Source organism: Vidua macroura, chromosome 1, assembly GCF_024509145.1.
Source record: "Vidua macroura isolate BioBank_ID:100142 chromosome 1, ASM2450914v1, whole genome shotgun sequence".
Lineage (NCBI taxonomy): Eukaryota > Metazoa > Chordata > Aves > Passeriformes > Viduidae > Vidua > Vidua macroura.
The window spans coordinates 69700119-69727722 of NC_071571.1; the positions used below are offsets into that span (position 1 = coordinate 69700119).

The window sequence follows — 27604 nt, forward strand, 5'->3', positions numbered from 1 at the left end:
GTGAAGATCGCCCAAAAGAACACTGGTTGCAGGCAGTCCTCATGTTCAGCCATGATGCTGCATCTTCATTCAAGAGGCTGAAAGGAACACACCTTTACCAGTTAAACCCAGCTGGCCTAATCTGTCTGGATATTAAATCTAGACTAAATTTAATGAAATTATTTACAGAACTCTGTGTGTTGCCTTCCTAGTTGACTAGCAGATTCTCAAGTAACCATGGTAAGGAGGTCAGCTTGGCTTTAGTTGAGCAAAACCTTTTCCCTTCCCATGGAAAAGCTTCAGCCCAAATGTCAGGTTGTTTTACATGGAGTACCTCATCTGGATAACATTTTTAGGATGAGCTTTGTTTTAACATAGGAGGAAGATTTGTAGAATATCTGAACTGTCCCCTTTACACAAGGAATTTAGCTATCAGTAGTTAAGAGCTGTTTGAAAAGTGAATATGCTCTGACAGATTAAGGTGGTTACCTGTCTTTTCACCAATGAATTCAACTTCATCCTCTAAAACTATGCTTGTGCCTGATACTATGTCAGATTCTGTGACAGATCTGCCTCTCCAAACGGAAAGTGTAGCTGCAGGTTTAAATTGGCTCTCAAAGACTTGAACATGTCAGAGTTTCACTAAGAGTCTGTGAAAAGGTCCATTTCCTTTAACAATACAGAATTAGCATTTTAACCCGGCAATCAAGAGTGCTTTCTTCTCTACCTTCTTGTGCCCAGTAACTTTTGTTATCAATGCCTTCCTTTTTAAAGCTGTACAGACTTCCTTTGCTTATTAGTCTTGGTAGCTACTATCAGTCCCATTTTTCAGACTAGGTGTACTTCAGGTATCCTCAGGAACCCCTCTTGGTTTCTTTTGTTGCACTCTCACTTAAAAAGTCACTTCTGAGACTGAACCATCAACAGTTACTCTATCAGATACAGCCTATTAATTTATACCTTCCCATAAGTGTAAAATTATTTCTCAGTAACTTAAGCCAAACACTGAATCTTTGTAAATGTTCATGGATTCTCATTATTTTATAAATAATTACCTTATACCTACTTTATAGAGATACTTGGGCCACAATCATCAAAATCAATGTTTGTGAGGAAGTAATTAAGACAGTGAAGAATTCAATAGATGTATGATGGAAGGCCAAGGTTTTACATTTAGAGTAAGTATTGTCACAAGTTAAAATTAAGTTTTAATTATCTACATACTTAGATGAACAAAACTAAGACACAGAAGTGTAGAACACATTGGTAAGTCTCACTTCTGTACCCACACACAAGTATACTTAAATTAATAATGTGATACAAAATTTACAAGTTAATAAATGAAAACACACATTCCCTCCCAATTCACCATGCTACTACTCCCCACCTATTTTTTTCCCCTTATAAAGATTAATCTGTAAGTATATATAGCTTCCCTTTACTGCAATACAATGCAATTCTTTCATCCCCTGACTCAGTACAGGTTAATACATTGCTATAAAAGATAAAAAAAGACACAGTGAAAATGAAAGTCAATCCACATTAAATCTTCAGTTTTCTGAGGGTTTTTTGATTTTTGAGGGGGCTTCCAAAACTATACAAGCAATTTAACAAAAGCTCCATTTTACATGTTCAGGAAGACTTTTTCCAGAGATTCTCTAATGCCTCTGATATCTAAGGAGGCAACCCCTTTCAAAGAACTACACTTAATTCCTAGTGCATTTAAAAATTGTTCATACATTTCACAACTTTGCAGTAGGATATGGAGGCACAAAAGAAGACAGGATGAAGTCAAGTTTTAAGCATAGTTTATTAATTTCAAGCAATTGCCACTTCTCAACATCCTCCACCCACATTACAATTTTACATATGCTGTAGAAGATCCCTCTATCTCCAGCAGTATCACAGTCTGGTCTGCCTTCTGTATGGGGGTCAATATACACATAAAGGTTCTTCAGAGGTTTAATGCCACTTACCCTATGTATGGAGATAAAGTATTATTAAAAAGGTTTTAAAGGAATCATTATCTTCTATTAAAAACTCTTGAACAGTAATTAATTTTTAAACTAAATTGTATACACCAAGGTAATAAAAACACATTCTAACTCCACAGGGCTGGAATCTTGTTTTTTCAGAAGGCTTGGAAAACTGAGTATGTTAAATGTGAAACTCCTTGTCACCATGAGGGAGAAGGTAACAGAAATCAGCACAGTAGATTTAGCCAAACCTTCTCTATGTAGGACCTCTAGCAAAGACATAAATTAAAAATTTGTGCTCAGGAGGAAAAGTTAAGTTATCCTCCCTATTAGATGAGCTGAGAAATTGTTCACTGTTGCACAGCTGTTCTGTTTGCACCCAGCCACAACTGTGAGAATTCAGCTGACTGTAATGGCAGCCACAGCTACTCTCCTTAGAGACCTCAGGCTCTGGGACAGGCATTGTCCAAAACTGGAAAAGGGCCTTAATGGTGTCAAAAAATCCTCAAGTCCAGAGGTTTTTGAAGCCAGAACTAAAGAGTTTTCTACTGTTGTCAACAAGAAGTATCAGCTGGATGGGGGACTGAAACCTACTTTTTAAAAATAACCCTTTGCCAGCTATCCTCTGTATGGATAATAAGTTTGACAGAATTAAAATAAATAATAAAACTACTGAAGTTAAAGAAAAAAGTGCATCACCTGCTTAAATGTTTCCTGGTTAACACATTTATTTTAACCAAATATAATGGCCCAGTTTTTTTACTAAATGTAATAGATTTTTTACTGTTCATTCTATCATTTTAAGAATACTTAATTTAAAGGTAATGCTAGTCTACCTGCATTTAATTGCAATAAAAAATCTCTTCAACCAGAAACAAAACAATCCATGTAAAAAATTTTAATACATCGAGTATGTTTCAGGAATTATCAGTAATGCAGCAGTGTTAATCAATTCTAAATTGAAATGCTGGAAACTAAAAGATTAAGACAGAACTAGATGAAGAGTATTTTTCATATCTTTTATAGGACAGAAACCTTTGTTCATATCTTCTGGTAGCCTTCATCTTCTTTTGAGCTGCACCTACAACACAAAGAACAAGTAAACGAGCAACTTTATGCTTCTCCAGAACAGCTTAAAACAATTCTGTAGGCATTAAGGGGCATCTTTTCTACTGCTTTGTTTCTGTATCACCAACTCATTTCATTGTTTCATATTCCTAGTTTAATAAAGTACAAAGCAACAGAAAGACTAAGCTATTACTACATCTGTGTAAAAGTGCCCTCAGACGTGCTGCCTATGTTGTAACAGTGCAAGTTACACTTGCTGTATTTAACTAGCAAGCAACTAGTGTTTCACTAAGCATGAATGCTAACTTCTTTCATTTCCTGTATGAAAAAGATACCTCAACATGTAGAAATAGGGAGAGACTGGTTTTTATTAGGGATTTTACAATATAAATTGAGAAGAGACAGGTTGAAGGTTCCAAATAGGTATATAAAACCACCCATCTCCTGCTTGTTTTCGTAGTTAGTTCATTACACCTCCTTGGTGGGGTATTCCCCACCAGCAGAATGACCTGCTTTGTGGCATTTTTCCTCATTCTTGAGTGCACTAAGAGTGCATGACTGTTGCCATTATGTACCTAGATGGATACAAAAATCCTTCTTAGTTCAAAGTATTATAAAGTACGTGAAACCAGTGGGGTTTCCACACCCTGTCAGAATATATTAATAAAAAAAGGAAAACATGAACTTTTTAATATCGTCAAAGAGAACATTAAAACAGCAGTATGGACCTGAAAAGGTTGTTTCTGTTTTCCTCACGCTGTATAACCAACTCAATTGTCTCAACTCTTTTAACTTGTTGCTAAATGTTTATCTACACATGCTGTCAGAAATAACCTTGTTAGGAAGCTGAAGTTGGTGTCTCAGCAAATCAGACCCATGGAGTAGGCGTTGAGTGGCCTGTGACTCGCTTTCCTTTTTTCTCTTTCAGCACCATCAAAAAGGAAAAGTGAGAAAAACAGCACAAACATTAGTTAAAGCCTGAATTTAATCCCATGTCCTACAGGAATAATTTCATTACAATGAAAGCAGACAGACAGTATCTGTAGGGTTTTTTGCTTTGTTTTAAAGCAGTGATAATTATATATCCAATTAATATAGCCTATAGCTCTCCCAAAGATCATAACATTTAATAATCCCTTTAATTAAATGATTAATAGGAAATGCAGGGGTGGGTCTTACAAATTACCTGATTTACCATCACTGAAGACAGATTCTTTTAAAAATGGCTACAAATGCCTTGTTCACAAAAGACTTTATTATCTAATGATGCATACTGAAAACATACAGAAATCTGCATGGTCCACTTTACATGCAGCAGAACAATCTTCACTTTACAATAAGTAAGTGTCAACTGTTTTATGCAAGAGACAACACTTTAAAGTCACATTTCTTAAAGAAAAGCTTCATTTACAAAAGAAATAAAAGGTAAAGAAGCAATTACCGCTTTTAAAAAGCAGCTGCTTTGTTCAAGAGTGGAAGGTTTATGCCTGTATTGAAAGACAACATGATCACAAATAATGAAAACAATGAACAAATGAAACACTTTTAGCATAAAGCAGTACACTTTCAAAATGACATACAAATAGTTAAAAATTTCTTTATGTTGTCTATCTATCCTTTAGGTATAAGGTCTTTTGAATGAGATCCCAACATATGTAATTACTAAATGAAAACTCTTCTGTAAGTATTGGTTCTATGTCATAGTGAACTGTATTTAACAAAATGTATACAAAGTCTATAGCAAGTTGATTAAAAAAACTAAATTAATAAGAAACAGTACACTGAAGGCGCTCTATCCATCAAATGCGCTCTCTCCCAGTTTTAAATGTGATGAACAGAACAGAAGTTGTAACTATGCCACGGTTGCAATGTCAGAAAACAAAACAAGATCATTTCTCAAACATGCAGGGAATTCTGCCACAATGCTATTGTCTCTCATTTGCCAGTTGTTCCAGTAAAATAACAGCTTAAACACCGGTGATGTTGATGGGTTAGCTTACCTTCAGTGTACTGAAAGTTGTACACAACCTGCTTTAAAAGAGGAGACCATCCCTGCGGGCAGGCTCAAGAAGGAACAGACCCCCTTCGGCACTGACTACACCAAGGGCATGCTGCTGTGGCCTGCACACACACACCTAGGAAAATGTGAATATAAACAGCATTTATGCTGGCCATTTTGTAAAGACAAAAATGAAGCCAAGTCTGCTAAAAACAAATCAACCACCCAGTATTACTGCTCTCTTTTTTTTTTTCTTTCTTTTTTTTATAACAGATGCTTTTTTCTTTTTATAATATATACGAACTGCAACCATATACATTAGCATTGTACTTTTGTGCAGTCTTGGCAATTAAAACAGTTCTACAGTGAAAATTTTCACATAAGACACAAAACAGAATTACTCTAACATTTCTAAAAGAAATATCAGCCTTGATGTTAATTCAAATGTATCATTTCTTCCTCAACTTTGCAGGGGAAATATTTATGTTTATATACATTAATAACTGCTGTGAAATTTCTTCAGTCTTTGTATCTTAATTAATCAAACCCTTTGAACTTCTTCATCTGGTTTAAATTTTCTCCTGGATGAAGGCATGCTGCAGAGCCTGGTTGATGCTAATCCGTTTAGCTGGGTCTAGCATTAGAATCTGGTCCAACAAGTCCTTAAGCTGGTGCACTTTTTTACGCTGGTCTTCAGGGAGTCGTTGGCACCCAATCAAGTCTGCTAAAAGGTCCTTGGTTGGATTAATGGTGCTCATAACAGTAACCTTCTCCTACAAACACAGAAATGGTAGCCTTGTAGAACAGAAGTAATGCACAAACCCCCTATCCATCCCTTTTACAGAGCCTCAGCAGCAGCTTCTCTGCAGGCTTGTCTCGTATCTGAACAGCAACACCCTGCCCCCATAAGGCCTCATAAAATCATCATGTGCAGAGAAAAGAGTGGAAAAAACACTGTCGAGGGGGAGGCCACCAACACAGGTTCACACATGAACCTGACATCCCAGTTAACTCAGAACATGGAAGTCCAAATGGACAGTTCCCGTATCTGACCACTATTTTGTGATTCTTCTTAAATATATGTCAAGATGATACCAAAATTAATAGTGACCTCATACATATAACCATGTAATTCTAAATGTCCTTCTACAAAATGAAGGCAGAATTTCTTTTATTAATAATTTAAGGATAGATTATATGGAGATACCCTGTGTATCTACCAGATTAAATTTAGTTTTCTTAATCATGTTCCTACATCCTAGGGAAAAAAAAAAAAATCTCTTTGGCCATTTTATAACTATGCAATCTGTCCATACTGCTGCAAAAGACTTTGTAATAGCTTATAAAATCTTGTTTTTAATTAGGAAGCCAAGGTACATTTGAAAGACCATGTAGTAGGAAAGCTTGGAAAAAGCCATGGATTAGTCAACACATGGAGGACTTACCCTTTCCGTCACTTTATCTACTTCTATATACATAAAGTTGAGATTTTGATCAAAGTGCTGATCTTTGAACACACCTTTTCGAATCATCTGGAAAATGAGGAAGAGGCAAGAGTTTCAGGCAAGTTCTCTTGTGTCTTACACATTTCACAATTAACATCAATGTCTAATAATACTAAAATAAGTAATTTTATACTAATAAAAAAATACCAAACGACAGGAAGAGATGTTGAGATTGAGTACAAAGATACAGTTTAAACCCTTTAAAAAAGGACACAGTATCTTTCATTGACTTACGCATTTTTTTCAGGTCAGTGCTTAGAAGGTTTCTGTTTTCACTTTATACTTAAGTCTACGAAAAAGAAGCTGTATACTTTCACTTCATAAGATTTTAAATCAGTATAAATTATACAGTCAGAGCGAAGTCTAGTACTTACTGTTAAGAATATATAAATATGATAAGAAACAGAATTCCAGGAGAACAAAGACTCTTAAGTTCTACTGTTCATTAGAGCAGTTTAATATATTAAGTACTTATTTTTCTTACCTTGTTTGGCATCTTTCCTTTGAGATCCATGGCAAGTTTCAACATATGATTATTGGTTTTGCCAGGAAACAGTATTTTTCCTGTATAAAGCTCATATAATGTGCAGCCTACAGACCACATATCTATACCATAGTCATAGATTTTTCCTATAACTGAAACAGAGCAATTCCAGTTAATTCCATAAAGGCAAAATTTGATATAATACCACAAAAGCAGATAAATGAAAAAAATTCTGATTTGTACACTATATTGGTGCTGCTCTTCTTAGGAATAAAAAGCTACCATAAAAGAAGGACGTAAACCTTTTAGCTTTTGAAGTACCCCTATTTTAGAAAGGGAAGCTTTTACCTAACGCCTAAACTGATCAGCTTTAAATTAGCAAAAACCAAGAAGTCAGAACAATACCTCTAAATTGAAACATAATTACAACCCATGAGAATGACTTTTCACTGAGCTGATCACCAGCATACATGAAGAGTCACACGAACATGCCTTCAAAGTCTGAATTTTTGACAGCCATTGTATTCTCAGAGTCATGTTTTGCTAAGACTAGACAATAAATTCAAGTCAAATTTTCATCTGCTAATACTGGCACTTGCTGGTATGTGATAGATGTAGCTAATCCAAAATATACTTACTGATTTCTGGAGCTCGATAAAATCTACTAACTAGATAGGGTGTGATGTCATTATCTGCGACATGTGAAGCTGAGCCAAAATCACAAAGCTTTAGTATCGTTTTAGACTCGTTCACCTGCAAGTTAAACAAAAATATCTATTAGTACTATTTGTGGACAGAATTGATAACAGAACTGTAAAAGTGACAACACATTTAAGTCAGAGACAGGAAAAATATTCAGCCTTTAAATTGGAAGTTCCTTCCTCTCAGTATTCTAAAAATTATAAAATTTTCTCAAAATGAGAGTTAATGTCTTCAGACCCTACAAAATACAAAAAAAAGGTCAGTTTCATGTACTTTTCCCATAACAAAATATCTGTGAACCCAGATTTCATTCCAGATATTGAAATTTTAGCAATTTAGACTTGCAACTCCAGTATCCAGAGTACCACTTATAAAACAGCATATTATTCACATCTCATGCTTAGAGATGTGAATAGTAGATTTTACTGCTGAGACAGTAATAAGAGAACATTTTAGATAAATTAAACATCTGAGTTTGTCACAGGGATGATGTCCAAAAAAACCAAAGGAAACCACTGTATTCCTCTGATGTAGCTCACATGCCCTACTGGAAAAGAGGCATTAAGGACCTTTCCCCCTCATCTCACTCACATAAACAGAATCTCCATTCAGACCCAAACACCCTGCTTCCATTTTGCAGAAAGCAAGAACATCTCTCAAGTACTGATGGGAAAATTTTGAATATTTCTCCTGTAAGAGAAATATTCCCAAACTGTCCTACTTTGGAAAGTCTGCTTTCTATAAAGATAGATGGGAATGAATGTTTGTTTGCAAAAGATTTTATTTAGATGGTGTGTTGTATTTTTTCTCACTATTCGTACCACAATATCATTTTATATCAAAGTGCAAACCCTTAGCATTTTCAGCAAATTTGACTTCACCACTTCACCTAAATTAACAGAATTATATTAATTACAAATACTTTCTTTTACGCTACAGACCATGCAAAAAAAAGGTTTTAAATTATTTATTACTTACCAAAATATTATCTGGTTTAATATCTGCATGTAGAATATTGCATCTTTTAAGAAGTTTTAAAGCCAGGAACAATTGCTGGCTGTAGGAACGCACAGCTTTAATGTGGAGTCCAACATCTTTCCCATACTTCTTCAACACCTCTCGTAAATTCATACTGTTAAGGGAAAGGGGGAAAGAAAGAATTGGAAAGAGCTTAACAGAAAAACCGATAGTGGCCTCCTAAATTCTATGACAAACTTGAACAGACCAGTTAGCTTTACATATTTTTTGAGAAATGCAGCATTCAGCATTCCACTGTGAGCTACAGAATTGAACACAAAGGCTGGTCAATCAGATCTGTCTTATGCTGTGTAATTACTTACTGCAATAGACTTACTTAGTTCAGAGCATATTTTTAATCAATATTGATATGAGAGTATTTATTTGCAAACGAACAGGATTTTCTTAGCAACCATAAACCCTTTGTACTAATTTTTTTTCAGACATAAATTAAAAAGGAAACAGGCAAGAGATAAAAGCTGATGAGACTTTTTTGGTGACTTAAGCAGCAGACAGAAAGACAATCATTCCAGGACAAAAACATAACTGGACATAAATAAGGTGAAAGTGTCTTATCAAGAGATAGTGTAGCACAAGACAATAATTTGTTCTACAGCTTATTAATGAAATATGATGGTAATCTCACAAAATTTGCATTGTTTCAATATATAACTTATCTTCACCCCAAACATGGCAAAACTTAAAATATGACATAGACAGAAGACTTAGGATTTGAACAACTGATGTCTCTAGGTAGGAATGGGGACTAAGGCAATTAATATATCTGATCTACCATAAAAAAGTATCTACAATCAACCTGTCACAAGAACTTAATTACTTGAATAGAAAGTGAGCATGCAAAGAATCACTGTAACAATTTTCTCCCTAAGGCTGTTACTATATGTGTACTCTTTACAGAATATACAGCATTTCCTGAATTTCTCTGGGAATGCATCTTAACACAAACCCTTAAAATGAAAAATTATGAAAACTAATCAAAATACTGACATATGCAAAAAATCATTAAGACCAGTACAAGAGAGATGAACTATCTTTAATACATTATCTTGTTTCAAATATTTTCCAGGCAGAAAACTCACAACAGTGCTAAAAATAAATCAGAAATAGTCCAGTAGTCTGTGAATTTGTGCCCACAGACAATTTTTTTTTTCAAAGTTCCTTGTATTCTTGAATCTTGGCACTAGAACAAGGTATCAAAACAACAGCCAAATTCAGAAAGGTAAAGAACACACAGTAGTACTTTATCTTTTACAGAGAACCCCAAACATTTGTTATCTTACCTGAGAGGCTCAAATACCAGACAGAGATGTTGTTTGTGGTAGAAATGCCTAAACAACCGTAGACAATGAAACTTGTCATCAGGATCAGCATCGTTGAGCTTCTTTAAAAATTCCAGTTCTTTTAGGCCAGTTTTTTGCCTGAAAACAGAGAAATGTGATTATAAAAGAAAATCAGTTAAATTCTAGTATCTTTTAAAATCTAAACATTCACTTTGTGGCTATAATTATCCAGGAATGAGAAGTGTCTTCTCAATACTTAATGTACCACAGCTGAGAAACCAAGATCACAACAACGGTTTGCTGTCAGTGACTACACACTAGGTAAGTTCATTTAATTCCTGGATATTCACTGTACCTTTGCAACCTACTTATACTTTCCTTACTCTCAGTTCTATCTAAGGCTAAAACTGGATTTTGTCCTGTAACATGACAAATTTCAAATGGCACTCACTTGGGAAGTTTACTTGTTTAAAGAAGTGCTTCACCACATACAACAGTATTAAAAGATTTAAACTGAACTATGAATTCAATTACACATCCAAACTTATTACCTATACAACATACCAAACTGAAACAGCTTATCAGCCTTCCTTTTGCCTTTAAAACTTTTCTAGATACTTATTCATATAATGAAAACAAATCCAGTTATACACACAGTAAGACAACTTTTAAAACTTCCAAGGTAAAATACATGGAAAAGGTTTTCATTTAAGTTGTCATTAACAGAAGAGGACACAAGAAATTACTGTATAAATACTGCAGCAGATAATAAAAACAAGTATTGTAGACAAGTCAAGTCCTCAAATGACATAGTTTAAGAGGTATTACTTGTTAATGTTCACCCATTCTGAAAGACCTCTTTTTTATTTTGTATTTCAACAGTGAGAATGCCACCTCTTTTTATGTATCTCATATACATGCAGATGTTTAGAGAATATACAAAAATAATTCAATGTATGGAGATCTTTTTGTAAGTTGCAGATGATTGACTGGGATCCAACCCACAGCCTGCCAAACAGATTTGGTCCATTGAAACAAAATTTTTACAGTTCACATCTCCTATCTCAAGAAACGTAGGGCTCATAATTAGCTGTAACCTTGTTTGTTGCTATCACTGTTCCCTGCAATTTTGCAAATGAGAAAGTGCCTGACTAAAATACAAATACCCTTCTTCCTGTGATAGCTGTAAAGCAGTGTGGATACATAGTCCTCAAGCGCTTCCCATTATCTGGCTCGTATTAGCAGAAAAGGCAGGAATCACAGCTGTGATCTGTTACTTCACTTGAAACAAAGGGAGATTCAAGTCACACCATGAAAAACTTCCAAGTGTTCCACATGCTTTATTACCATCAAAAAAAACCATTACTTACATAAGTTCATTGTTCCTGATGATTTTCACTGCTACTTCTTGGTTTGCTCTGGCCATGTCCCTGGCTCGCACCACATTGCTGAAGACTCCCTGACCAGTGTAACCATAGACATTGTAACGTTTATCTAGAACTTCACCTATATTAACACCTGAGGGATAAAACCAAGCAAGTTCAAGTTACGAGGTACAAGCATAATGGAACTTTTTAAGAAAAATCAACCATTCTCTAGCATTACAAAATATGAGGGTAAATAGCAAGATTCTTTAATTTCATGGTGTACAATGTTTTGTATCACCTAGCTATGTGGAAATTATGGGGAACAAGGGGTGATCCTCTAAGTTTGGAGTCCTTTCAAAACTGAGGTAAAAACCTGCATGCTTGTTTCATCCATTACATTACACACTCAGAGAGGGCTCTGGGTTTTTCTAATGCAGATGGGATACATCTGCATTAGAACAACATTTCCATACTTTTATACATGAGGACCTTCACTCAGCACCCTCCCTCTACCTGTCCTTGCAGATAAACAAACACAACTTACGGTAATAGCCTTCTGCATCTGTCCAGTTATCCCTGAGATTGGGGTTTTCTTTGAAGTCTTTTCCAAACCCAGCAGCCCTTAGACGAGCACTCTGAAATAAAAAGAAAATTAACCGCTTTGCTTGTGTGCTCTGTATTTTTCTTTGATGTTTACTTCCCAAAGCCCTTTTTCCCTACTGAAAAACTGTTCTCTCCACAATACAAACACACTTGCAGGAGAAACAACTTAATGTTATTTACATACCAGTATCTAAAGACTGATGCAAGGAAAGAGAATGAGATCAACCAACAGAATTATTATTAAACATAAATGGGCAAAGTTTCAATTAATACTCACAAGGAATTTATATAAGTCACATTAGAATGCACATTTTGGACCATCTAAGTAAGACTACTTATTTACAGTAAGTTTATAGTAAAAAGGTTCAGCATTTTGCAAGGAAAACAACTGTTTAAGCCTTGAATTTCTGTTCATTACATGCCACTTGTTTCATACTGTTATACATACTACCATAACACTTCTACAACTGCTGTTGACATCTCCTAACAGAATGGGCAATATTTTAATCACAAAATCAAAACTATGAGTAGCAAAGTTTATCTTAAATTGAACAACAGTTTCTGGAAGGGGAGCTGCTCACTTACAAGCCATATAAATCCCCACTTTTAACTTCTGAACTTTTAGAAATGCACCCTCACACAGACATTACCCTTCAAGTATTCATCTTTTTTCCAGGTCAGAGGGATACCAGTGTTACTAGAGTGAAACCACAGCCTGTGTTGTATCTGCCATAAAAATTCTCCCGTTAATTTTGGTTTAAGTTAAGAAGAAAGTTCTTGTCTTTAATTATTTCTCATTGTTGCACATCAGCAACAATGCAGAGGATTTATAGAGAATGGCACGTAAAGTCTCAAAAGTAGTCGCTGGACTGCCAATATCTGAGGGTCACTGCAGCATGTTTAGAGAAAAGCTAATGAAAAAGTGTTAAAGTAAAACCAGGAAATTTATCTCTTCATCCCAAAAAATCTCCAAACAAACCACCAGATTACTCCAACACAGCATCATTAGTCAATTGCAGTATCTTACACATTTTTTAATTAATCATATATGAATCTCCGGAAAAAGCTCATATTTAGAACATTGCAACATGGTAACAATAATAAGCAGAACTTAGAAATAGATTCATGTTTTTAACATGTGCCATTGTATTCAAACAGCAGGTGAATTCCCCAATCACTAACTCTGGTAAAATTGCCACTGATTTCAGCAGGTTTTATTTCACTGAATAGTAAATTAAGAAGCACTCTGCCTGCCTTGGCTGACCAAAAGATTAAGAACATACAAGTCACTTAGCAGTACATGCTTTTACAAATCAAAGTTCTCACAACCCTCAAATGACAGTGACTCTAACACAAATCAAGCAGAAAAAAAATCATACATTTCATCTCCAAGAATTACCTACATCAAAATATGCAGCGAACATATCATCTGATTCTGTGAACATATCAGGAGCTAGCAGCTTCTTCTGAGATGAACCTTAAAATGAAATTCAGATTACTCAACATGAAAAAGATGTCAAATGATAACTCTGTTGCCAGTATAATTTGGCACTTGGTATCTTTACAACATAGTCTAAGATCAGTACATTGGCAAACAGGTAGCTCTACTAATGTTTCTAGCAAATACCATTTCACATTCTAGAATATAAAACTCAAGACTACTTAAGTTCTTCAAACAACTCAAAAATTTGTATCTCTTTGAAAAACTACGTGCAATAGCTTTCAAGTAAGCACAGCAGAAAGAAAAAACTACATACTTACATTCTCCCTACAAATAATGACTATATATATATATATGTATAGAAAGAACTAAAAAATTACTATATGTATATATAAAAAAAATACAGTCATAATTCAATACAGTTTTCAATACGTAAGTTCATGCTCTTCTGCTAATCACAAGATATTTTACTAAAAGCCAAAGTTGTAAAGCCCAGAAATTCTTTCTTTGGAAAATGTTTTCTCCAACCCTGCTAGGAAGGACCCAATGTGCAGCTTTTTGTCAAATGCAATGTGTTAAAGAGAAACATTTTTGTTATGGGCAAGATTATCCCTTTCTCACCTTTTAATCATCTTTAAATCCCAAAGACATTTTACTTGGTTGATAAGATAAAAAGCAAAGAAATATAAATGAAGTACACATTAGTAAAAGCAAGCAAACTTCAAACTATTTCATTCATGCACACATTATGGCAGCCCTCCATGAACATGGTAAATTGGAAACCCTCCTTTCACTATGCAATGGAGAAAAATAAACGGTTAATTTAGCTCAGAGGCTTCAAGTCTTGTGATGCACAAACTCCTTCCATACCAAATAACCAGACTGAAATCTGACAGCAGAAAAAATCATCCAGCATGCTGATACCACTATTTTAAAGCATAGACCTGTCACCTGACACTTGTGGGGAGGCAGTTTATACCACTGTTTTGAGCTACAGACACTTCTAAAAACTTCCTCAAATATTCCTTTTAGTTCCAGTCACCTGTACTGGGCTACAATGAGTTACTGACTAGTTTCTTAGCAACTTACTGCTCTGGCCCTACAAGAGGTCAGGATAGAAATAAAAATTTACTCTTGCAGAGGAAAACAGCCCACTGGTTTCAGCTGTTGTTACAGCCACCTCCAACCCAGACTCTACCACCCAGATGTGAATGTAACTTTAAAAACCATTTTTACATGTCTATGTGGAAAAGGCCTATACAGTTAAGACTTAAATTTTCATATGCTTTAATAGACAAAATTAGAGAGCAGTACATGCTTTGACAAAATAGGAAAAGCACATTGTCTGTTAGACAAAATAAGCCTTAACTTGTGGTATGCAAAGAAAGTGTAAAACAGTTCTTTTCACCAATGCTGCTGGCTCAAGGGAATGCCAGGATAAACTATAGAGCAGTACAGCAGTTCCAAAGAGATGCAGCTTTATTACTTTGAAGAGAAGCATCCATAAGAGACAGCATATTTAGCCCCCAAAGATAGGTGTAGCACAGTACATGAAATACAAGCTAACTGCAACTCTCCCTCAGAGGGGATGGGCAGGCTCCACAGCCCTCATTAAACATTGCTATTGCAATTAAACTGTAGAGAGAAACCAAAGCAGCTTCAACTAGCTCAAATACAACCATACAGCAACTGCACACACCTCTCACTACTTGGAAGATGTACAGTAATCCACTTTCAAAAGACAAGAAAAGCAGCAGACTTTCAATACTACAGGGTACGTTGTGAGATGCTCCATGTTCCTTTTGCTGCAGCTGGCAAAAGGCAGGTTTTATATCAAAATTGATTTAATTTCAACATGGCTGTACAATAGAGTACATGACAGGGGAGAAGAGAAAGAAAATACCCATTTCAGCAATTAGCTATGCTACTAAAATGGACTGACTAGCAATGGCCCTCAAAATCATTCTTAATCATTAATCTTAATAATTCTTAATTACTACAGACCCACCTATATTCTTCTGACACAATGGCTTTGACCAAAAAAAGGTATAAAAGGAGCATAACTTCCAACCCTCACAAAATAAACTCTAGGACTATACTAAGCCTCTAAGAAAACAACTTGCCTGAGTGAAATGAAAAATTTGGAAGGGTAACTCTTAACGATACAGACAGGCATCATTATTTGCTCTTCCAAATGTAAAGCACAAACTGTGTTAAGAGTCACCAGAAATACAGAGAACATGTTCCACTCATTATCCTTCCTAATAAGGAAGCTTTATTTTAATGCTATGTTTTAAGTACCATAATATTTGCAAAACCATTCACAAATTTGATCCAAAAAGTCCATCCAAAACCATTCCAAATTCCATCTAAAAGTAGTCTAGGACTACTTCCTAGTCTGGAAGTATGTAAGTAAATGAAGCCAAGTGTCTGAGATCTCATAAATTGCACTAGAGAGATGTCAGAATCTTACCATTGTTCTGTTCAACTGTCATGAGGTTGTGCTTGGCTTTCACTGATGCCTCAAATGTGTCCACATTTTCCCGTTCATACTCCTTAACATCAGCAGCAACTCTTTCTAGGATGTCGTCAGGAGAATTTGAGCGACTACGTGTACTACTCTGAGGGCTGCTTGGTTCAGATGGTACAGATATGTTACTGTCTTCTGTCTGGCCTTTGTATTTCTGAAAAGAAATTTACTTTTTAATAGCTTATCACAATTTAAACATTTTCACATCCACCCTTTCAATGGTTTGGGCTTTCAGCTGAAACATTAATCTTTGCTTTCATAATCACCTATGTCTATAAAGACAACAGATTATTTTCAAAATGGGATATAACTTCTGAAAATTCAATTTGTCACAATCCACCACAGTCCAGACCATAACACTGAAATATTTATGTGTGTGCTTTAGGTCTTTACATTTCTGGAAAAACAGATTATTACTGAATATTATCTATTTAGTTATGCACAACAAAATGTCAGCAGCAACAAAATTATTACTAAACCATCCTGGCACACAAACACTTAAACACAGTCTTTGATGAAAAATTACTTATTTTATATCCTACATTCTAGAATATTTCCCAGTTTTATTAGTGTTATGGTACAGAAAAGTAGCCTTTAGATTTAGGTTTTTTTATGTGAACTATAAATCCTATTTATTCATTCGTGTTGAAAAATTTCAAAAGCATTAAAATCTTCAAACATCATCTTTACAATTTTGGTCACCCTTAGGTACTACAAAATTATACAGATCTCACTTCCCATCCTAAAAGGTAAAAATCAAGATGAAGAAATGCTGCTACCACTCAGTTGTCTAGGTTGAACTATTCAATAATACAAGCAGAGGTTTTTCCATTTAGGGAATTCAGCTCTGCAATTTGCTTCCAGCCTGGACCAACATCAGGTGTAACCAGTCTTTAAAAAGAATTTATATGGTTTGGCTCAGTCACAGCTCTGAAAGATTTTACAACAGGCTTTACATAAAACTCAAACCATGAACAGTATTTTTAGTGCTGTTTAAAATAAGCACTACATTAAAGCCAGTAATTTTGTACCTGATACTAAATAAATATGTTACAGCATTTTGCCTGCTTGTTCTAATTGTGTGCCAAATCCCACCTTTGAAAAGAGATAGCTGACCCGTACTGTACAATGACGCCGCCTTTGGCCACAGCTTCCTTCAGGGGTTTGGCTCACACATTACACCTGTGATTACTGTTACCTTGTTACTGGAGTAAGAAGTTCATGCAATTCACATGTACTTTTAGGGAGGAACCCATGACAGTGGCTTTACAAAATTGACAAGGACAACTTCTACTTGAAACAAACTGACCAGTTAGGTTAATCGATATATGACCTACTGTTACACTGATGTTATTATATCAATGATACAGCTACAGAGAAAAACTACAGATGAAGGTAACTGAAGAACATTTTAAACATGTCTCAAGACCATCAGAGAATGTTTGACTGTAGCAAAAAATGACTCACAGAAGAGTCACTTCAGTTTTAAAAGAAATGCTGTGACAATAGAAGTGTGGAGTTTAAGAGAGACAAACGTTTACAATGAACTAACTGGAAAAATACAGCAATGGGAATTACTATTGTAATGTAGCAGTAGGCAAAGAGTCTTCCATTACCCTGACATTTTATACTAAAAACACAGAATTAGTTCCTGTAACTGTACCTGAACAATTGCTTGCCGCTGTAATCTCCTTTGTCTTATCTCTGCTTCTTCATCCTCTTCTTCCAAATCAAAGTCTTCAAGACTACAAAAATATGATTTTTAAAATATAACTTCATAAATATATTATCTACTGAATTTTACCAAGTGCAGTTCCTTGGCATATGAAGCACAGAATATATTGAACAGTAGCTGTTCAAGTGCCTCAGAAAGCAATGCAGTGTATCCCACTGCATATATTTACATTTCCTTAAAAGAAAATTTATCTCTTGGTATTTCATTGGGAGTTTCGGCATTCTATTTTTAATTGCAACAATTAACAGCCCTCTTCTAAAAGACAACAAACAAACAAAAAATCCTTGTTCCTTTTCACTGCAGCATCATTTTTCCTTAATAATTTCATTAACAATGCATACTCCTGCACAATTGAATAGTCAGATGTTCAGGAAATAGAAACACAATTTGCAGACAGCAGTTAATCCTTTCAGCTATTAAAGCTTTTCCTCAAGCAGTAAGCTTTAGTAAGCAGACCAGAAGTTTTCACAAGATACTGATCAAGTTGAATTTAAAAATCTAATGATACATCCTCCCCACAAGTCTGCCCACTAGCCAACAGGTCTTGGTATTTTCTGCATATTCCAAAGTTTTTCAGATTCTCACAACACTAATTTGACAAGACCACAAGTACAAAGACATGATTATGGTTTTAGGTGACAACTCAAATCTATACCATCAAGACAAATGTTCGTTCATTCTTGGTATCAACGGAACTGCAAGTTGTAAATAATCAGTGTAAGTTAGAAATATAGTCTTACTTTTCATCTGATGAAGACTCCTGTTCAGCTTTCATGCCCTCAGAAAGACTACCTTTAAATTTATCTTCTTTTACTTTGCTTCTGCTTCGACGTCTATGGCCACCACGTGACCTGGACCTCCTTCGAAGGCGAGATCTACTTCTCCGGCCTCTATCCCTGTTTGGTAAGAACAAGAGATTTGGATTTGGGGTTGGGGGGTGTTTTGGTTTTTTTAAGAAAAGAAGGAAAGTCTTTTCAGAAAACATGAAGACTCTGATTCCAAGTAATAAAGCAATTTAATTAATTGAGGACAAAATGAATTTAATTGTGCTAGCACATATTAATATGGAAAAAAAAAATAGCACGGTCTTTTTACACATCATTATTCTTCCTGTAATATCTTGAAAAATACACTTAGCAACACAGGGTGTCTTTACCTCCTCCGAGGAGATCTACTCCGCCTTCTGGGAGATCGGCTACGTCGAAGGGGTGTTCGAGATCTCCTCCTAATGGGGGACCGAGATCTTCTTCTGGATGGGGACCATCTGCTGGGCGGGCTGACATCCTTGGATCTTTCACGCCTAGACAAAATGTCATCCCTGGTCCGTGTTCTTAAAATAGAGGAAGAGAGTGGTAGTAAAAATCAGGAGCAAGCTGAAAACAAAAAAAAATTCATTCCCTCTAAAAACTCACTTGAAAACTATTACTGCAGGTGAGGGACCACCAGATGGGCTTCTGAGGGAGGGATGGATAAGTAGGCTGCAGAGCTGGCTGCCCTTCCTGCATGTCTCTCCCCACCCTGGGAACTGTGTGCCCATACAAAGATCTAGCTCAGGACAAGTCTGGAAACAGTTCATTATTTACTACCACGAAGCTAAGAGAGGTTTTAAAACAAAGCTTGTGTTTAGGTCTTAGATAAATAGTGGCCTGTTTTCATGTGTACCAGACAGAGTACTGAAACAATACATAAACCCCAAAACCTTGAGAATTATTTCACCAACTTCCCACCATGCTATTGAAATTTAGGCTTAGGGTCATGCTACTTGACAGTAGTGACAATAATGTCTGTTTCAATTTGGGCACAACTGCACGGCTTCAACATTTCACACATTCTAAAACAGCAGATGAAAACTAGAATTCTTAACTAAAATCTAAACCTCCCTTCTCAAATTAAAAAATCATTCAAGTCTGATACTATATACACTATTCAAAATTTGTTTATTCTTGCCTAAACAGACTCACAATTATTCAAGATAAAAATATCCTTGATGGGATTATAAAGTGTAACTGCATGACAGCAAGAGGTCAGTCAAAAACTGGAAAGAATATAAATTACAATTTTAACAACTACTCTAATGAGGCTGCATTAGAAATTGGAAAATAGTTTTACCTTGTTTCAAAGGAAGTGTTGCTACTCTTTTTTCCCTGCTTCTTATTTTTGATTTTTTTTAATCAAGTTGGAACAACTTGGAATAACAGGTGTTATATCTCATCAATGAACAAAATATCTTAAGTCTGAAAGACTAATTCCACCCATTCAGCGACTTTTTTCTTTTGTTTTGAGACTACTACATCAGTTTCAGTTACCTTAACTACAGACAATGGTCAGACATACAGAACCGATGCAAAATAGTGAGACAAAAGGAAAATGTATGCATGTGCAGAGTACTGGCAGTTTCTACAAGGAATTACTGTACTCAAATGCTGAAGTAGGCCAATACCTTTAGCTCAATTAATTTATATTATGTTCTTGTGAACAGTATTACATAAAAAGGCACAGGATGAAGAGTTCCAGGCTTCCTGACTAACAGAGTAGTTTTACTGCCAAAACCTAATCAAAATACCTATTACAAAAAAAAATTAGTTCAGAGATCACAGGGGTGAGATAAAAAGTGGGAGATGATTAAGAATTCATAGTAACATCACATAATGAGTAACTTCAGTCAAAGACCTGAGAAGTGTCTTACAAGCTTAGAACACTGGAAACAAACTTGAAAAACGAAATTACTGGGATTTTTTTTGATAAAACTGTTCATTAAAGCTCCTGGAATTCTCTGGTAGTTTGAGTAATTACAAGTAGTTAAAACTTGAACACAGGTGAAATTAATTCAGATGTCTTACAAGGAAAGATTATTCCTGCTGATCTGCAAACACCTCCAGCAGAAAATATTTTACTAGTCCCCCACTCACATGCTGCTCACCACGCAGTTACAGAAGTATGAATTTGACAGCAAAATTCTAGACACATGCATCACTTGAAATAAGTGTCTAGACAACCAATTCAAGCTGGCTGCAATGCAAGCTGTCAAAAAAAATGAAAACTGTAAGATGCAAAACACTGCAGAGGAAAAACCAACTACTATGCCAGAAAAACTCAGTGGCTGGGTGCCGACACATTCCTGATTCACCAGAAAGCAGCCAGATAAACTGGTAGCATTTACAATACTTGCTTGATCGGGTGAGCATCATTGGGACTATTCTCCAAAGTACCCAAAGATACCCCATACCTGAAACCAGAGTAACCTTCTGTGCCTCCAGCTGAAACTTTCACATTTTTAGGTGCCTATTCATTAAGCTTTTTGGTTCCAATTCATTTTAAATTCATACTTCTTAGTTCTCAGACTGGGTGAAGCTAAACCCCCTGATACAAAGTTTTAAATTATTTATTATCCAATGCCGAACTCTTCTGACTCTTAAACTTCTTACAGTTAACGAATTAGCTTCCAAAAATGCATACACGTACATTGTTCTCTTCTTGGAAACTCACCACCCAGGCATTATTAGCTTTCAAATTGCAAGGTAAATGCTTTCGTAGGCTAAATCTGTCTTTTTTAAAAAACGCCAAGACTACACCAACAGATTAAATAGCTATCCTTTAAGTGTATGCAAAATATGATAATTACATACAGCAGTCCAATAACAAAGCAACATTGCATCTCACTAGCAAATGAAAATCTACAATATTTTGAATAAAGAAAACTCAAAGAAGGACACCTTGATATAAAAATCTGCTTACATTCACACATACTGACTCTATCATTAGGGCTTTTTTTGAGGCAAAAGAGGGGCTAATTATCCACTTTTAGCTAACATTAATATACAATACTGGAGAGGATTCTCACTCCACAGAAGTTTTGGAAAGCAACAGAACTGCTGACAAAGAAACAAAATAGAAGCCAAATTCTGAATCCAACCAGTGATAAAAAGGAGAACACAGTTACAAAACTTGTTCCTAGTAAGGATGTGAGCAGCAAATAACTTAGCACTTTAAAAACCACAAGGTGAATTGCATCTCTGACAGCTGGGAAAAATAGTCTTTAAAAAACACTGAATACATACAAAGTAAGCTCACAATATAGTGTACAATCTGATTACCTTTTTTCAATACCTATTTTCCCAACAAAATGAGGAGATAAACTCTAAACTAGAAGATAGTTCATCCCATAATACATTTTTGTGATGGCTCATACACCTTTAAGTTACCTGGGAGAAGAAAGACGCCTCCTTTCTGATTCTCTTCTTTTTCTTTCTGCAGATCTGCTCCTCACTCTTCTAACTGGAGAGCGGGTTCGAGAGGGGGATCTACTCTGTTTAGATCTACGATCATTAAAGAGAGGGGATCTGCTTCTTCTTGACTTTTCACGCTGTTTGGGAGATAAGCTTCTCCCTTTTGGGCTGCGGCCAGGTCGTCTAGGGGACCTGTTTTCTTTCCCTGAAGAAGCATCTTTAGAAGGAGATTTAATTGGCTTTTTTTCTTTGTCAGTCTCTGACCTCCTAGGTTTTCTATCTTTGGACCGTGATCTTCTATCTTTGGATTTGCTTCTTAGTTCTGCTGGAGATTTAGATTTTCTACCACGATCTCTGCTTTTGCTTTCATTTACAAGCGGAGACTTTCTGCGGTCTCTTGATTTACTTTTATCATCAGCCTTATTTCTATCCTCTGGAGGAGACTTAGACTTTCTGTTTTTCTCCTGAGATCTCCTCTTAAGTATTGGAGACCTAGATTTCCTTGTCTGATCTTGAGACTTACTTCTCTTATGAGGACTTTTGGATTTCCTCCTTTCTTTTGACTTGCTTCTAGTAGTCTTCTCTTTGACTCCATCAACTCCTGCCTTGGCTTTCTTTTTGTCAGATCTGTGCCTAGTCCTTTCTTTTGATTCACTCTTACTTGCTTTCTTGGAACTAGTTTTATTGTCCACAGGTTCTAATTTCCCCTTAGTATTTGACTTTGTTGTAGGTCCTTTTCCATTTCGTGCTTTTTCATTAATCTCCCCCTCTTCTTCAGATCCTGACTCATAACCTTGTAATATTAATCCCATCCCAGACTGGACTTTTCCTTCCATTAATTCGTTTTCAAGTTCAGCTTTCAGCAATGCTCTTTGTTTCTCTAAGTCTTCCAGAGGAGCCAAAAAATCAATTTTAGTTCTTTTAGCTGGTCCATCTTCTTTGTCAGAGGCATCAGCCACCTCTTTCCATTTATGTTTCTTATGTTTGTGTCTGTGTTTATGTTTTTTGTCCTTGTCATCTTCTGAAGAATGTTTGTGTTTCTTGTGTTTACTTCGGTGTTTGTGTTTCTTTTTTTTGTGTCTGCTGTGCTTGTTCTGAGGTTGGTCTGCCTCTGACACTTCCCCATTTTCTTCATTCACACTTTTCTCGGATGCCTCAGCATCCTCAACCCTGCAAAAAATAAAGAGATCAGTACTATCAACCCACTGTAGTCCTTTATTTCATGTTAAATAGACAGCCTTTATGATAGAAGCTAACTGGCATTTATTCACCTACCTTTGGGAGAATTGAAAATGTACCGCTAATTTAAGTAAGTTATAACAGCAAACACACTTCCTCAGGAACAGACAGCTACAGCTGCAGAAGGAAATATTACGGAAGGAACAGACAGCAAATGCACTGATAAAACCAAACGTGTGGATGGAATCAATGCTTATGCCTTTACATTCAATTCTGAACTACCTGTTAATAGCATACAACAGTGCTGAATATTTATTTGTCAGTACATCCTCACCTATGGCACTTTCTGCTCCATTCCAATGCCTAACCCAAGCTATGCCTTTAACAAGCATTTTCAAGGGGCAGAAAACAGTTGTGCTCCAAAGATCAAAATTTATTTCAAGGTATGATGCTGACCACCTTACGAAACCTTCTTGCAAAATCTCATGCAGAGCTCACTAACTCTCTTAACTGCACTCTAAATGTACACACCTGTTAGAAAACAAAAAAAATGTAAAATAATTTATATTATTTATGTAATACAGGGAACACTATCGAGGAACAGGATAAATTAAGGAAGTCTAATTTCAGAGCAACCTTCTGATAGTATGCAGCAGATTAGTGGCTTCAAAAATATGGTAATCTTGACACCGGTAAAATGCCATTGACCAAAACAGCTGAAAATAAGTGTACAGCAGGTTATTAAAATAATATTATACAGTGTTTCTTCTAAAAAGAATATTTTCAATTAACTATAATTTCGCCAAATAGTAACATCAAAAAATATAAAATTCAGTCCTGATGTTACACGTTTCCTTGTATTATCCTCCACAGCCACTGAAGCTGGCTTAGCAATAGGGGTTTTTACAGTGTTTAGCAAACACAGTGTTCTCCTTCAGAACATCAATTAAGTTACTGTCTATTAATACAGACATCTGCCTTTTGAAATAATATTGCAGATGCCAGAGCTCACCTTTCTACAAACTCACCCCATCTAAACTACAGCTTTGAAATTTACTAGTTACCACTTTAATAACTTAAACACAGCTCTTTGCTGTATACTAAGCCTCATTAGGCGAAAAGAAATCCCCCAGACATGACAGTCAGGAGCAGGGGGTGAATGTACACAGAAATGTGGAAATTATCTTCTGAACTCTACTGGTTTCAGTTGCTTCTGAAGAATATGATCAATAATCTGATCCAATAAATGTATCAGAGATATATATTCTAAGCCAGACCTATAGGACAGCACCTCACTATGAATTTGATTAGTGTCTTCCTAATTAAGGACAGGATCTTCAAGCAGTGCACATTTACTCTCTCCTGCTTGAGTTAAGGCAAATTCTTGTACTAGTAAATAAAGCCTACTTTTCTGCAAAGTACACTAAAATTATTGGCTAAAATTATTTGTTAAAACTTCAGTGCTATGAAAGTATCAACTTCCAAAAGGAACAAACTGTTTGACTTAAGAATATAGAATATTCAGAGACTTAACTCAGAATGCTTTTTATTACTACTTCTGCTTACTCAAGGCATACAGAAAGGTGTTTTTCTTAATTGCTACCTCCTGACACTCCAGACCATTATGATAAGAGAATATCAGAACAAAAGAGGAAAAACTGGCTTTAAAAGAGCTTATTTTATCCTGTTCTTGGCATTATAAAAAGTTAAAAAAAGAAGAAGCATTAAATGCAAAACTTCTTCAACTTGGATTTGCCATTCTGAGCAAGTCATCTGTGACATAAGTGGGGAAATGTGACAAGGAGAATTTTAAGGGAAATATGTGCCCTTCAAAATTTTTTTTAGTTGGACCCAGGATCCTGTGTAAGTCCCCAGTTAGCACATTAAAGGTACTTCAAGACATTATAAAAATATTAAATACAAATCACATCTGTTCAAGCTGTTCCAGGTAAGTCTTCCTTCTCTTAACAGCAGAAAGTGATACCAAAATCTTTAAGGAAGTTATTTTGCTATTGTATGTATTTTGGAGTTATGTAATAACCTCATCTTAAATTCTGAAAAAGCCAGCTGGTAGCTAAGGTGCCAGATGAGACACATCACCACAGCAGCAGCTCAGGCCACTACAGGCTGCCAATACAACTGCCAGCTGTCTTTGTAACTCAACAGTAACATTAGGTTCATTACAAGAAATAGTTCAAGTTTTCTTCATGTACAGGGATACATTTATTTCAAGTAATTTCATTAAACTGTGGATAAACTTTTACTTCCAGTAAATGCTTCAGAGATACAATGACATGGATAAAAAAGCTTTTTAAGAATATTTCAGAAGGTGATGAGGCATGTCTACATGTTTAGGTGCTAATGGCTTTAAATAGAGAGAAACTGTGACATGAACCTGTTATAGCCCTACTTTTTCCTATTTTTGAACTCAAGGAGAAGAATTACAGGAAGTTCATAAGGATGTGCAGTGATTTCACCCATCTTTTTCCTTCATACAGGGTTCCTATCATCAGCTTCTACCTTATTACTTCACTTTCTACAATACTAAACGCTATTCTTCACGTGCATGTGTTTTACATAGCTCACATGTACCCCCATTGCTTTTCCTCACCTGTTTTCTACTCCCAGGATAAAAAATAAAATCAAACCTCAAATCAAAACTCTTTAAGGAGAAAAAGACACAGAAAGCAGTTTATATGGCTAAAATATTAACGAAGTAAAGAGCAGCGATAAAGCAAGCATTAGATCGTTAACTCCCAGAAGAATTTCCAGAAGACTGCGTTCACGAGCTCCTGAGTGTGGACAAACCCAAAACCCCCGGCACTAACCGGGGTGCCTGGAAAACGCACGCCCGGGAGCCCCGTTCCGGCAGGGAGGCGGCAGCTCGATCTTCGCTTCCCAACGGGAGCCGGGACTTGCCAGTCATTTCGAGGGCTGGAAGGAGGGGCTGGCGGCAACAAATCACTTTCTGCTTCCACCAGCACGGGCACTTTCTATACCGCGAGAGCGGTCAGGGCCCGGGGGAAGGAGGGAGGGAGGGAGGGAGGAGGGTTCGCCGCAGGGCGGGCAGCGGCTCGGCGGCCCCAGGGCAGCCCCGCGGCACCCGCTAGCCCGGAGCCCCCCGGCTCCGCTCGGAGAGGGTGCGTGGGGGTGCGTGTACGTTTGAGTGGCGTGGGGAATCCCGGGGAGCGCCGGCCCGGATCGGCCTCAGGGATGCCCGAGCCCTGCGCGCCCGGGCGGGCAGCGGCCTCGCAGCCACGCGGAAGATGCACATTCCTCCGTCCCACGTCCCCCGCACCAGCGGCAAACCCGCTTCGCCGGCGGCAATCCCGGTTCCCCGCGGCCGGAGCACCACCAGGGCGGGAAGGCGCACGCGGGACTCCCGGGGACACGCGCCCGCCGCCGCTTCCCTTCCCCCCTCCCCCCGCGCGGCCCGCCCGAATCCACGGGCCGATCCAGCGCCCCAGGCCCCGCCGGGCCGCCTCGCCGCGGAGCCAGCGGCGCCTACAGCAACCCCCCTCCCCCGGAGCGGCCGCCTTCCCCCATCCTCCCCTTCATCCTCCCTTCCTCCTTCTCCCTCACCACTTCCACCCGGGCCGCTTCTTGTCGTCCCCGTCCCGTGTGTGTGTTCTCCCTCCCCAGTCCCCTCGCCCGCGCTTCTCCTTCCACCTCCCTCCTCCTCCTCCCCAAAGCTCCAGAGCGAGGAGCCTCCCCCGCTCCAGCCGGTCCTTACTCGGGCGGTCGCTGCTCGGGCTCGGCCGCGGCGGCCATTTTGAACTTCCGAACTCCTTCGCTGCCGCCGCCGCCGCTGGGAGGGGGCGGGGGGGAGACGCGGGGCCGGAAGTGAACCCCGCGCGCGGGGCCGGGAGCGCGGCGGAGGCTCCGCCCCCCCGCCTCTGGGGGCGGCCGGGGGGAGGCGGCGGCGGGAATGGGTCCGGCCGGGAATCAGCGGGGTTGGATCACGTAGTGGGAGGGAACTCTTCGCCGTGAGGGCCCTGAGACAGAGGAACGCGTTTCCCAGAGAAGCTGTGGATGCCCCATCCTTGGGAGCGTTCTAGTCCGGTTTCTCCGGAGCTCTGAGCAGCCTGGTCCAGTGGGAGGGTATCCCGGCGAATGGCAGGGGCTTGGAACTGGGTGATTTTTAAGGTCCCTTCCAACCCAAGCCGTTCTGTAATTCTGTGGTCCTGTTGAAAGACGTCGCTCCGCTTAATTTGCCTGTCCAGGCTCGGCCTGGCTGTGCCGGGCTGCAGGGAAGGGGTCGGTGGGGATCGGGGCCGGGGCGCGGGGCTGTGTCTGGGGGCGCTCTGGAGCCTCCTGGACTGCAGGGTGCAGGTTTCTCACCAGCGTTCTCGCCTTTTAAAATGAGTATTAGATTTAAGATCACTACTACTACTGCCCGTCTGCGAACAGGAGCTGTTATAAACTTAGCACAGACGTGCCGAGATGTTGCTAACCTGTATTTCGTTTTTAATTTCAACAGGTTATTTAAGCA

General features: G+C 37.7%; 1 protein-coding gene across 5 annotated transcripts; it reads right to left on the bottom strand.

Moving 5' to 3' along the window:
- Positions 1-1770: 1770 nt before the first annotated feature.
- Positions 1771-26908, bottom strand: PRPF4B (pre-mRNA processing factor 4B). 5 transcript variants are annotated; one of them, XR_008437092.1, is made up of 19 exons: positions 26846-26908; positions 21910-23103; positions 18864-19037; positions 18448-18603; positions 17636-17717; positions 15916-16126; positions 13405-13478; positions 11943-12033; positions 11402-11549; positions 10032-10169; positions 8692-8845; positions 7650-7764; positions 7012-7163; positions 6468-6554; positions 5518-5795; positions 4465-5158; positions 3858-3944; positions 2991-3036; positions 1771-1956 (listed from the first exon to the last, which is right to left on the bottom strand). XR_008437092.1 is itself a non-coding variant. In XM_053977437.1 (15 exons), exons 1-15 carry the CDS (start codon positions 26881-26883, stop codon positions 5592-5594), a joined length of 3018 nt encoding a protein of 1005 aa, XP_053833412.1. In that variant the 5' UTR covers positions 26884-26908; the 3' UTR covers positions 4259-5591. The 5 variants fall into 5 exon arrangements, 1 of the variants encoding a protein (XP_053833412.1); XR_008437091.1 differs by having other exon boundaries at positions 4465-4510; positions 5024-5795; XR_008437090.1 differs by having other exon boundaries at positions 4465-5795.
- Positions 26909-27604: the final 696 nt, after the last annotated feature.

What these genes read in the sequence shown, in the direction of transcription:
- PRPF4B (XM_053977437.1), bottom strand. Translation starts at nt 26,883, where the DNA reads ATGGCCGCCGCGGCCGAGCCCGAGCAGCGACCGCCCGA. An exon ending in AGTAGATCTCCTCGGAGGAG is followed by an intron (nt 18,604 to 18,863) that starts GTAAAGACACCC and finishes CTTACCAAACAG; the next exon opens with GGATAGAGGCCGGAGAAGTA. An exon ending in TAGATAAAGTGACGGAAAGG is followed by an intron (nt 5,796 to 6,467) that starts GTAAGTCCTCCA and finishes CTGTGTTTGTAG; the next exon opens with GAGAAGGTTACTGTTATGAG.